General features: G+C 34.6%; 2 protein-coding genes and 1 non-coding gene across 4 annotated transcripts; 1 reads left to right on the top strand and 2 right to left on the bottom strand.

Annotated features, from left to right (window-relative positions):
- Positions 1 to 1047: 1047 nt before the first annotated feature.
- Positions 1048 to 3644, bottom strand: LOC120196804 (universal stress protein PHOS32-like). 2 transcript variants are annotated; one of them, XM_039198526.1, is made up of 3 exons: positions 2922 to 3644; positions 2411 to 2430; positions 1048 to 1363 (listed from the first exon to the last, which is right to left on the bottom strand). In XM_039198526.1, the coding sequence occupies exons 1-3, from the start codon at positions 3577 to 3579 to the stop codon at positions 1358 to 1360; spliced, it is 684 nt and encodes a 227-aa protein (XP_039054457.1). In that variant the 5' UTR covers positions 3580 to 3644; the 3' UTR covers positions 1048 to 1357. The 2 variants fall into 2 exon arrangements, with proteins under 2 accessions (XP_039054457.1, XP_039054462.1); XM_039198531.1 differs by lacking the exon at positions 2411 to 2430 and having other exon boundaries at positions 1048 to 1365.
- A 2597-nt stretch (positions 3645 to 6241) lies between these two features.
- On the top strand, positions 6242 to 6323 carry TRNAS-AGA. Its single transcript has one exon. It is a non-coding gene; the product is annotated as a tRNA-Ser (tRNA).
- A 1400-nt stretch (positions 6324 to 7723) lies between these two features.
- On the bottom strand, positions 7724 to 8681 carry LOC120196759 (protein SPOROCYTELESS-like). Its single transcript, XM_039198485.1, has 3 exons — positions 8445 to 8681; positions 8041 to 8247; positions 7724 to 7936 (listed from the first exon to the last, which is right to left on the bottom strand). Exons 1-3 carry the CDS (start codon positions 8679 to 8681, stop codon positions 7724 to 7726), a joined length of 657 nt encoding a protein of 218 aa, XP_039054416.1.
- Between the last annotated feature and the right edge of the window lie 4440 nt (positions 8682 to 13121).

Genomic DNA, 13121 nt, shown 5'->3' with positions numbered 1-13121 from the left:
TGACTTTTTTCATAAACAATATCATTACGATTATGAGATTTTTCAGACTTTGAGAAATATTTCTAAATTTTCTTAAACGTTAGAAAATTTAAAGGTGTTTTTAAAGAATTGTAGAATCCCGAATGTTTTAGCAATTTCGTAAAAATCGGGGTGTCTTTTCGAATGGGATTGGATCTCAATATTCTTCTAGAGGTTGGGGAATGCTCGAAATCACCCATGAAAGACGTCACCTTTGAAATTTTACATAGATTAATATGTGAATTTTGAGATTTTCAGACACAATTTAGATTCTCTTAGTCGTTAGGGAATCCAAAATTAATCTTGAGAACTTGAAAATTCTCTATTAATCTAAATGTCATTCATGAGTAGAGACAAAATATTCGTGGTCAAGTGAGTGTCATTTTCATGGGCGTGATGAGGGTGTTAACCCTTCCTCAGACGTAACCGTGCACCCGAACCCACGAACCCAATTCTGGTTTTCATAAACCCTAAATTATTATAGTATTCCAATCTCACCCTAAATAGATTGGTAGCCACTCTTAACATTTCAAAATTACAAACCATAAATTTTTTTATTCCCCGAGTAAAAAATTGTGCGTAGATCTAACAATTTGGGCCATACCACTTCAGGTTGGATCATCATAAATGGCCAGGATTTAGTTTCATAAACATGTTCCTACCGGTAGTACCTAGAACTGGAAAAAGCTCTTGAAGATGAGGAAAAATAGCTGCGTAATGTCGACACGCACACGAGCATGGACTATGGTTCCTTTTCCGCATACCAAAGAACTCCTTGGTGGCTTACTTGGCAATGCATGATAGATTGGTTGCCCGAGATAGGTCTATTAGACGAGGACTTGGTACTGAAGGTAGATGCATCCTCTGCTTCGTTCAGTTGGAGACAGGTTCACTTGTTGCTCGAGTGTAGTTATTTGGGAAGGTGTTCTAGACCTGTTATGAGTTTAACAGCATGAGCTGCAATAGTTTTATCTCATATTTCATCATATTCAAAGTACAAACAGCTTGTTGAAACTAAAACCAAATGCCGACACAAGGTTTATCTTATAGTAATTATATCAAAGTACAAGCAAAATAACATCCTTCAGTTCAGTGACCATAATCAAATCAAGAACCTCGTTAACCGTACAACATCATCGTCAAAGAGTTGTTACAAAGACCAGAAAACCCTAGTATCAATCCATTTTAACCATCAACTTGCACAAACTTTTCACCGCTTCTCTTCACACCAGCTAATTCCTAGACTTGCTATAACGCAAGATGGAGAAAATAAGAATGAAAGGTATAACTTTGAGATTGAAGATGTTTCCAACACCAAGATACGAACCTGCTAATTATGCTAAGCATCTGCCACGAAAGAAGCATAAAAAACTAATGTCAATTTACAAGTTTGCATTGCAGTAAGTTCAAAATTCAGCAACTCACAAGTTTCATACAGGAAACCAAAAGTCATAAAAGAAACTAAGGAAGCTTTGCTTGTTAAACATGCTACGGATTTCATAACAGGCAGTCTCATGTTTACTACATGTACACCAGGAAATGATATCGAGTACAGACAGCTCTTTTTCTTTGCATGTCTACTCATTTCTTTGTAAGTAGACATATTTTCTTATAAAACACATTGGAACAATACATACATACATACATTTCAACATTTTAGCATCTAATAGTTATTTCTTTGTACATAGACTTATTTGCTTATAAAACACATCGGAACTATACATACATTGGAACTATACTACTTCCAACAGCAATATATGAAGCATCCGGATAGGTATGTTGCAAAGAAATATGTATGAAAACTGAGAGTGTTCTAGCAAACACTAAATTGCACATCGTCTTTCTTTAAGTGTCTGAATATCAGGGGGAAAGCATGCTTTAACAAAACTGTCCAGAGTACAAATCACGCCAAACCAATTTATCTACCCATATTTTCCAAGTTAAAGTAACTATGATTTTAAATTGCCAATAAAAATAGCTTTTCTTTTAAGCTCCAATCGATCATCCGGTCCTCAAGCAGTAAAAATACTCCAGTACCTTCAAGTATAAACTAGCTTCATTTTAAGTGGGAAAATAACTAATCAAAACATCTTTCTAAAATTCTAATACAATCTGGTCATTTCCATGATCAAAAGATCGAGCATTCAAACCTCTATGAGCAGGATAACTTCCCAGTTCATGTGACTTCATACTTGCATTGGCACAGATTTAACAGGTAAAGAAATAGTAGCAATTGCCATCCAGGGTCTTTATCACATTTAGGCAATTATCATTCTCAAATCAAGCTCAATTATAAGATCCAATACCAAGCAAATGGTACTAACTTATGCCATCCTGCTCATTAAATCATCACTTGCATTGTAGACCACTGTTTCCCATTTCAATTAGTTACTGAAAGTAACACCCTAACATCCAGAATGGAGCTCAAAGCAAGGGAAGAGAAACTATCCCTATCAAGGGTTTACACATATTTAGTTATGTTGTAACAAATTTTATCACATTTATGAATTATGCACTCGAATTATGCACTCCTAACTCATTAGCAGCTACATGTATGATCTGGTTATCAGTAAGAAAAAAAATCATATCCGCACAACGATATTTATAGACATTTCTAACAAGCTGGTTTAGGTATAGAGATCAAGAAAAAATGCTAAAATCATCCTACATAAACATTTATAGACATTGCAAAGAATCCATATTTCATTAATTCACAACCAAAAACAATCTAGATATGTAGGATTCGCTATATAGATTCATTTGACAATGCTATAAAAACACAAGCAATTTAAAATAAGGGCAAACCATCCAAATTAAACATTGAAACAAGTACAAAGATATCATATTTTCAATCAAATTGAAACAAAAAAAGAAAAGAAAAGAAAACCCGAAGAAGGATTAACCTTTGCCACCTTCTTCCTCTACCTCAGCCTCCTTAACCGTCACCACGGGCTTGCTATTGCCGCCCTCTTTATCTTCAGGATACCTTACAACAACGACGGGGCAAACACAGTGATGGACACAATAATCACTCACGCTTCCCAACTTCCCATCACTCCCTCTTTTCTCAGCTCCAAAACCTCGACTCCCCATTATAACAGCACTCAACCCTAACCTCTCCACCTCAAGGCACAACCTTTCCCTCATATCATGATCTTTCACTATATGGATCTTAAAAGGAATCCCAGCTTCCTTCAAGGGTTTGGCCAAATCCGCCACCATCGACGCCGTGAAGGCATCGAAATCGTCTTCCAGTTGTTTCTGTGACTGCGGCGTCCCAGGGCTCTGAGGGGAGTGGGGGAGTGGGCCCCAGTCTGCTCCATAGAGTACGGAGGTCGGGGAAACATGGAGGAGGAGGACAGCATCCTCGGCCCGGATGTAGTCCTGAACAGCCCAACGTACGGCAAAAGCAGACTCTTCGGAGAGGTCAACGGCTACGCCGATCTTGCGGCGAGAGCCGGCGGTGGGGGTAGCGGTGGAGGTGGGGTGGTGAGGGGATGATGGGTGGTGGATCTTAATGGTTGGGAGCTGAGGGTGGTCACTGTAATCCGAAGGATTCATTTTTTTTTTGGGGGGATTCAGTTTACGATGTTTTAGGTTGATGCTGAATAGAGGTTTTGAAGCAGTTGAAAATTTTGGACTTTGTAGAGTAACGCTTCGATTGACTTACCCCTTTCTACTTAAATTTTCAATTTATTTTCCTAATATTAAATAGCAAATTGAATTAACATCATTTTTTATACAGAAATATGCTAGTTTTATTAAAATTGGAAAATATTTAGAATTATAATAAAGATTTATAATCATAGTAGTAAATTAAAATATAACACGAAAATTAGCCACTTAGATCACACAACGACCAAATAAAAGAAATGTCAAACAAAATAAAGATGCGAACGAATCTAATTGAATTGACAAACGAACCACAAAAAATGATAAAACTACTAAAAGACCACGATAAATCGCAAATCAGAGTCGAGCGACGTGAGAAAACTATCCATGAACGCAAAACGCGTATCCAAATCACTCCAAGGGTTCAAAGCAAGGAAGATCAACATGATAACAAATAAGCGTCTTTTTGATTAGTTGTGGCGAAGTCAAATCCAACCCTGAGAAAAAAGATAAACGAAATGAGGGACAAACGATTGAAAACTACCAAAAGACAGAAAAATGTGTCATAAAGGTAAAGACAAACGTGCCACAAAGGTAAAAGTAAACAAATCACAAAGACAAAATTATTTTTATTAAAAATAAAAAAATAATAAAAAAAAAGAGAAAAAACAACCGACAATGATAACCAACATCAAAATTGATACTACTGTCTACTAAAGAAAATCGAGGAAGAAGAAATTGATTTAATCTATAAAAAAAAATCACTCTCATTCTTAATGGATTTTAAATTCATCTATCTCTTATAGGTGAAACTCTTATTTCTCATTCTTGTTCAAGAATCATCCAAATCGAAACAAGGAGCAATGAACTCAACATGGTCGAAGTCGTCTTCGTGAGAATTATATATAGGCTTAAATGCATATTTTCCCCCATGAACTATATTTTTTTATCGAGTTACCCCTTAAAGTATTTTTCGTACTGCTTTACTCACTCAACTAAAAATAATTATCTCGTTGCCTAAAATCGTTAACAACGTTAAAAACAGCATGGGTAAGTTACATATTTAGTCATTCAACTATTATAACGGTTGTGTTTTCACCACTTAATTATTTTTTCTTTCAAAATAATCACTAAACTTAAATTATTTTCCATTTTAGTCACCTAATTTAATTTCACGTCTGCTTCTTCACCCTTTATGGGTTTTTTTCCTTTTGTTTAATCTAAACAAGGTTTAGATTAGTATATAGGGGTGTTCAATCGGTTGGTTTGGTTAACCGACCGAACCGAACTTTCAAAATTTCATTAACTGATTTTTTTTCTCGTTTTAACCGTTAACCGAACCAAAATTTTTTCCAAAAATAATTATTTGAACCGAACAAAGTTCAGTTAATCGGTCAGTTAACCGAATTAACCAAAATTTTAAATAATATATAGTATATATTTAATATTTAATATTTTGGTCGATTAATTCAGTTAAAACTGAAATTTAAACACTACTAAAGCTATTAATAGATAAATAATATATTAAATATTTAAAAATTTCGGTTAATTAACCGATTTCTAACCGAATTAACCGATAACTGAACTTTGAAAAAATCATTAATTGTTAACCGACCAAACGTAAAATTAACCGACTGATTAACAAAAAAAATCAGTTCGATCGGTTTAATCGGTTAATCGAAATATTGGAGAAAGGTGAGATTTTAATGGTGGAGAAAGGAGATATGGTGATAGAGTGATGAAAAAGGTGTAAAGGAAGGAGAGAGTTCTTGAGAGGATTCAAATCTGGAAAAAATAATAAAATGTAGGATTTGTGCGTGCTTCTACAATCACAAAATGTCCTGAATGTGGTTGTTTTTTAATCCCAATTTTTAGATTCATTGTTTCCTTTTTAATGGTAACATTTATTTATTTAATGATTTTATTTATTATTTTTTAATTTCAAAAAAATCGTAATTGAATTCAATTTAAACACATTGAAATTAGTCATTTCAAGTGTGTCTTTCAGTAATTTTCAATGTTTAAATGTCTCAAGATCAAATATTATGTTTTTCTAATGAATTTTTATATATTAAAAATTTTAAAAATAAATCGAATAGAATTTAATGACCAAAATGAAACAAAAACCTAAGTGTAGTGATGATTATGAAAAATAAAATAGTTTGATGACCAAAACAAAATCGTGAGAATGGTTGAGTGACCAAGTATATGTAATTCACCGCTGTGTTTTTTAACAGAATTAACAGATTGGGAAAAACAGAGGAACGAATTTTAGTTGAGGGGATAAAACGATACGAAAAATACTTGGCAACACTATAAAATAATATAGTTAAAGGGGAAAATAGAGATTTAAGCATTACTCACTATCAACAGTCAAATACCGACAGAAACGTTCTTTATTTATTAACAAATTTTCAAGCAAAATCAATCATAAGAACACTCTAAGTCATTGAGACACCTCTAATTTCCACATTAAATTTCAACACTTCTAACCTTCCCTGCCTTCATCCATATAAATCGTCCAAAAGAACAAACCATGTGAAGTGGAAAGAAAAAAAATAGATTTGTTAAGATATTAATATTAATAAACAGAACGCGTTACACCAATCTTGTGGACGTGCCGGAGTGGTTATCGGGCATGACTAGAAATCATGTGGGCTCTGCCCGCGTAGGTTCGAATCCTGCCGTTCACGCTCCTTTTATTTTTTTACCCCTTTTTGGTGGCAATGTATGCATTTTCCTGCAATTGTTTTAACATCGTATTTTCCTAGTCAATTTCCAGGAAAATGAGATTACACTGCAAAAAAAATATGCTAACCCATGAATTACTTAAAAAGATTGATTTTTCATAATGGTTAACCAAAATAAATCCAAAAAGAAAATCTGGGGAATGAAGAAACATATCACTGAGAGCAACCAAACAAATAGTTGAAAACACTCGGCTTTTCCCACCCCCATGCATTAACCAGACTATAAGCCCCCACATCCACGAAACTGTTTGGCTTCATCATTTCGTTTCTTATATTTAGTCAAATATTTAACATGGTTTTCTTCAGATTATCGGTTTGTTCAAAGTTTATATTAGAACTTTCAACTGCACTCATCGGTTACAGTATCAGCTAGCAGCAGCCAGTTTCTGATCATTTCCAGTGTCGTTGGTAACATTATATACTCCATGTCTGTGTACGTTTTGCTTAGATTTTCCTGGAAACAGTGATAGTCTATCTCTATGCTGGCTACATTACACGTTTTTAAAAAACAAACCCTAAAAAGGTTTACTTAATTAGATCACTCCCATCGACAAAGCTAGAGATACCCTCCTTGTGTCTCACCCCATTGAAAAAAGAATAAAAGTACAATTCTAAATGAGAGACAGTAACAGTTGCTAGGGTTTTGAGCCCATTCTTTCCATCCCATTTATATTATATACATATGTAAGCATGATTCGAGCTCGACAAAGCTAGAGATACCCTCCTTGTGTCTCACCCCATTGAAAAAAGAATAAAAGTACAATTCTAAATGAGAGACAGTAACAGTTGCTAGGGTTTTGAGCCCATTCTTTCCATCCCATTTATATTATATACATATGTAAGCATGATTCGAGCTATAATCTCAGAAAACCTAACCTATAGCTTAGAATCTTAGACACGATATTGTTGAGAGAGACAACCACGGAATATAACAAAGAATATGGAGCTATAATAATCAAATTCAAAATTCTCACATAGGATTACTTGAGCCAAACGAAACTATTGATTTGCAGTTTCTACATGCAACAACACAAGACCAGTCTCTACAATCTATGCATATCTTCTTCCATGTATGGCATATTTTTAGCCAGTTTCTTTAGCATATAGTTTCCGGGACAAGCTTTAAAGCTTGGGGCATGTACAAATCTTTTGAAGCTGACAAAATGGATTGCAGAAAGTAGAAAGATCAATTGCAGTAATTTAGTATATCACATATAATTAAGTTTTTTAATGCTGTATTTGGAATTTGGTTTTTTTGTCAAAAGGGCATTAATTACACACACACCACCAAATCAATGTAACAGTAAAACCAAAACAGACAATTTCCCTGTATATATATGCTTCTAATAAGAAAGCTTGAGTGACAACTCAACACAATTAGAAGCATTAGCATGAGAAGCTTCACCTCCCAGAGACAAAGAATCATCTTGTGGCAGTTCCCATTCTTTGAAAGCGGTGTTTCTGCCATTTTTGTCAGGGAAAAATTCATACTCCGTCACATAATTTCCAGTGCCAACCGAGTTTCCCTTCTTGTGAATAGCTAACACATCCACAGTCTTCCCCCCAGAGAAAAAAACCCAGAAAAATGAAATTACATCAAAAGAGTTCCAGTAGAAAAGAAATGCGTTCGATTTGATTCAAAACACAATTTCATTTTTACCTCATTGATGTTGTTCATTTGGCCTCCTGTTGCTGCTGCATAGGCATAAGCACTCCTTGCAGCTCTAGCACTGAATCCATTCATCTCTTCATTGATGTAATTTTGATTGTTTTCCAGGTTCCTTCCATGAAAATCAGCATCTTTTCTGGGGAAAATTTGTCCAAATTGGTTGAATATCCCTCCAGTTTCTCCACTGCAACGCTTCTTCTGCAACGTGTGTAAAAAATTATTAGTAAGATAAGAATAAAGATGGCCAGGGCCAATACTGGCTAGTTTCTGGATTTGTTACATACTTATATTTTCTAGCTAACCAAACAGGACTCAACTCCAAACCAGAAACACAAGTCTGCAAACAAAACGAAACCCGGAGCTCAAAAAACTTTGCAGATTAAGAAGAACTATACCTTGAAGCAACAATCACAACGATCAGGTTTACAATGCTGAAACTTTGGCATTGAAGAGATCTCTTTTGAAGCCTCCACAACACCACAACCGACCTGCCAATTACCAGGATTTCCCACAAAAACCTGACCATTAAACCCACCAAATCCTCCATTTCCGACAACCCTTTGCATCATCAAACCATCTGTTTCACTTCCCGAACCCCATAACCCCCCACCACTTCCACCATTGATCACCATTCGAACATGTTGGTAAAATAGACTGTTGCAAAACGAGACATTAGCATTAACTGGAAAAATATATATTGAAATATATAATTAAAGAACCGATTAACCATGTCGTGGTATTAACCACTGCCTTAGAAACGAATTCGTCCCGATGTGTGTAATCGCTGCAGTAGGCAGACCGTCCCCCGAGGTTAACACGGTCGCTCCAAATTTCGTACACTCAAAACCGGAGTGGACTGCTGGTGGTATTGCACTTCTGATCGGAAAGCACGGAGAGAACAACTTTAGAAAACACTTGGAGAGTGAATTCTAATTGTAGAGAGTGTGTGTTGAGAAGCTGATTTTAGCTCTCTATTTATAGGCTATAAGTAAGGGTAAATTCGTCCAATAAGAAAATCAAATTAAATTTGATTTTAATTCTGAATTTAAACCCTTTTTGTAACTCCTCTTGATGAATCTGGCTAAAAAAGAGTCCATGTTCATTGCATAAAAATTAAACAGTTATAACTCCTGAAATTAAATCAGATAACTCCTGTAACTCCTGATATTAACAGTTTGTCTCTCCCATGAACAAAGCTTGAAATCAGTCCAGATACATGTTAAATTCTGATTTAATTTAGGAAAATAACAGTTTAATTTATTTAATTTCAGACAACTAATAATCAGTTATTATCATCTGAAATATTCGAACTTTAATAGTCTCAGTAGCCTATAAATATCAGATGAATCTTTCACATTTTTCATTTAATATTTCAGAGAAAAATTCCTTACGAATTTTCTCTAAAAAGATATTATTCGTGTGGACGTGTGAAAGATACGTATTACCACGCCTTGTTCTCTATCACTCAACAAGGGAATGGAGAATGTAAACCTTAAATACCATTCCCACTAGTATTTCCAACTCTATGTGGGATTGAGCATTACCAACATTCTCCCACTAATGCGAAAGAATTCTTCTGAAACTCGAAAACAATCTTTCCAGAAGAGCAATAGCGAGATTAGTTGCTTAAGCACTAGTGAACGTATCTGGAACTAGTACATAGTGATGATGAGCAATCATTCTCTTAGATAAGTGAAACTAGTCTGGAACTTTCTAAGATGGGGGTAAACTCATAACACACAACTAACCCCTTCATCCACCTGAGTCCTCGATGTGTAAGATATATATATACAAAAAATATATATTTGGCCATCTTACCTCAGGATTCTAGTAAGTGTGCTAGAAAAATGGCCCAACATTTTTCATAGAAAGGTGGCTAACCCTTCTCACTTACATAGGTTATTTCATCAAGTTTATCTCGATATAAACCACCCTTAACAGGGATATGAAATAATTAAGAGCTTTTATAATAGCTCAACCTCACAAAAGGTATGGTGACTTTTTTCAAGTTCATTATTAATGAACCACCCAAACTCTGGGCTAAGAAGTCATTAAGAATAAATATTCATCCTCAATTATCGGTAAATTCAATAAGTCCTTCTCACTATAACCATCCAAAAACTTGGATTTAAATTTATTAAGAGTTTAACAAACTCAACATTTCTGTCGGTAAGTTCATTATTTCTTTTTCATTTAGGACTACCCACTCACTCTGGGTTATGAACTTATTAAGAATATATATTCAACAAAAATCGGTAAATTCATCAAGTCTTTCTCATTAAGACCACCCAAAGTCTGGGCTATGAATTTATTAAGAGCAATTAAGTTGGTAAGCGGTAGGAATGTGCACTATGAGTCTTTCCATGGTTTCGTTTGACCACATGGAACTTAGATAACTAAGTTGGGTATCCACCATGAATTCCTCAACCAATGGGCTTGAGACCCATCCCCTCGACGAATCTAGGACCAGCTTCCGACTTACCTTTGGTAAGCGGATCTGCTAGGTTCCTTTCCGACTTATCATACTCTAAAGAGAGCACTCCATTCTTTATTAAGTGTCTAACTGATTCATGTCTTATGCGAATGTATCTTTTCTTACCATTATACACATATCACATCTTGTGAATCACACAACAAAGAAATTGGAGGAGTCGGTCTTCCCCACAACAGAATATTTGCTAACAAGCTTCTGAGCCACTCGGCTTCTTGCCCAGCTAGGTCAAGAGCTATAAACTCTGACTCCATGGTAGAACGAGCAATACAAGTCTGCTTTGATGATTTCCACGAGATTGTTGCTCCACCCAAAGTAAAAACATACCCGCTCGTAGAGCTTACCTCATCATTATCAGAAACCCAGTTGGCATCACAATATCCTTCCAGTACCGCAGGAAAGCCAACGAACTCAAGTTTCCAATCCAAAGTACCCTTAAGATAATTCAGTAAGCGTTTAAGAGCAATCCAGTGTTCACCACTCAGATTATGAGTATATATACTCAGTCTACTCATAACATAAACAATATCAGGCCGAGTATAGTTCATTAAGAACATTAAGTTTCCGATTAATTTAGCATATTCAGTTTGGGAAACACTACTTCCTTTATTTTTAACAAGATGTATGCTAGAATCACAAGGGTTCGAACAGGGACGACATCAAAACTGTCAAATTTCTTTAACACTTTCTTAAGATAGTGTGCTTGACCTAAAGAAAATCTCGTTTCAGTTTTGGTAATTTTGACTCCTAAGATTATATTGACTTCTCCCAAATCCATCATCTCAAATTTAATGGACAAGAAACTGTTTGTTTTGTTAATGGACTCAATGTTAGAACTGAAAATCAACATGTCATCAACATACAAAACTTATGATGGCGTTATCAGTACCAAACATCCTCGAATACACACAAGCATCCGAATCATTCACAACAAAACCAAAACTAAGTATAGTTTTATAAAATTTCTTGTACCATTGTTCCCATATAGATCTCCTCATCTAGATCTCCATTCAAAAATGTAGTCTTAACATCCATTTGATGTACTTGCAACTTATGAATGGAGGCTAGTGCAAATAATGCAAGGATCATTGAGATGTTCATAACGAGAGAGTACGAATCAAAGTAGTTTAAAACAAACTTTTGAGCCCTTTTGACAAATAGCCTTGCCTTGTACCACTGGATCAAACCATCTGGTCTCATTTTCTTCCGGAAGATTCATTTTCTACATATTGGTTTAAATCCTCTAGGCAAGTCAACTAATTCCCAAGTATGATTAGACATTATCGATTCTAGTTCATCATTAATAGCGATTTTCTAGAACTAGTATCGATAGATCTTATAGCCTTTTTAGGATCCTCATATAATATTTAAGCTATATGATCAGAAAGAGAGTCTAAATCATTTATCTTAGAAATAAAGGAAGTGATAAAATTTGGTCCAAATAGCCTTTTACTTCTTCTAGTCTCGAAATCAATTTCTTGAGAAGACCTAACAGGAATACGAGAAGAAGTTGATAGAATATTTTCTATTTGAGTTTATGCATTTAATCTACATTTTAAGCCACCCCCACATTTCTAATATTTTAGGATATCCATAAGTGTCTTGTAAAACGTGTAAACAAATACTCAATCATACTAGAGTAAAGTTTGTTATGAGTTTTAGCCATAAAACTATATTTTAACAAACTTAAGTTTTGTTTACACATAATTATATTCTCAAAGTTTTGAGAAGTTACAAATCATTAAGATTAAAATGTATAAACCATTATGAAATAGATAATCTTTTTTCTTTCCTCTACTTAGGAAAACCACTTAAAGAAATTTAATAACTACAACACACTCTTAGTAGCAATAATGTCTATCATATTTTCATTCATGATATTCAACATATTAGCCTTAAAGAGATCATCACATATTTTATTTACTATGACTAAGTTTGGTATTTCACTCAACCAAATTAATCTTTACTCTTTTAACTTCTACACTAAGTTTAAAGAGTTATCATCTTGTCATAGTATTTTATAAATTGAAATAGTGAGCATAGTAATGAACAATGCACCAGGTATGTTTCTATGAAAGAGAGGTGGTGCACTAGGCACGCTTAAATACCAAGTCTTAATCGAACCAATCCTAGACATGCACTTTTATACTCATCACACTACTTTCCAATAAATTATTTATAGATTTTCTCTTTCTTAAGGCTTCTTAAAGAATTATGCTTGATACTTTTAATCACAATAGTATCTTATTAAGCATATATTTCGGGTTTGCACTACTACCTTAGCCTTAGTAGTACTACCTTAGTCTTTACTAGTGATTTTATCTCATTTCATAGTATCCACTGAGTTTTAAAGACTACCTTAAAGGCTCATGCAGTCTAATTCATGTATTTAAAAGAACATGAATTAACAAACAACAAGTCTAAATAACCTGACCTCGTAGGTAGAGTCATAATTTCCAAATAGACTTGTTCATCCTCACCATGCATGCTACTTCAGCCTTTGCATTAGGACCTCAAAATCTATCATGACAATCACTTCATCTGACCCATCATCTCTTTTGAATCTTTTGAATTCAAATGA

The sequence above is a fragment of the Hibiscus syriacus genome, unplaced genomic scaffold (genome assembly GCF_006381635.1).
Source record: "Hibiscus syriacus cultivar Baekdansim isolate YM2019G1 unplaced genomic scaffold, ASM638163v2 tig00004693_pilon, whole genome shotgun sequence".
Lineage (NCBI taxonomy): Eukaryota > Viridiplantae > Streptophyta > Magnoliopsida > Malvales > Malvaceae > Hibiscus > Hibiscus syriacus.
Note: the sequence above shows the minus strand (reverse complement) of the source record. Positions and strands in the feature narration are given on the sequence as shown.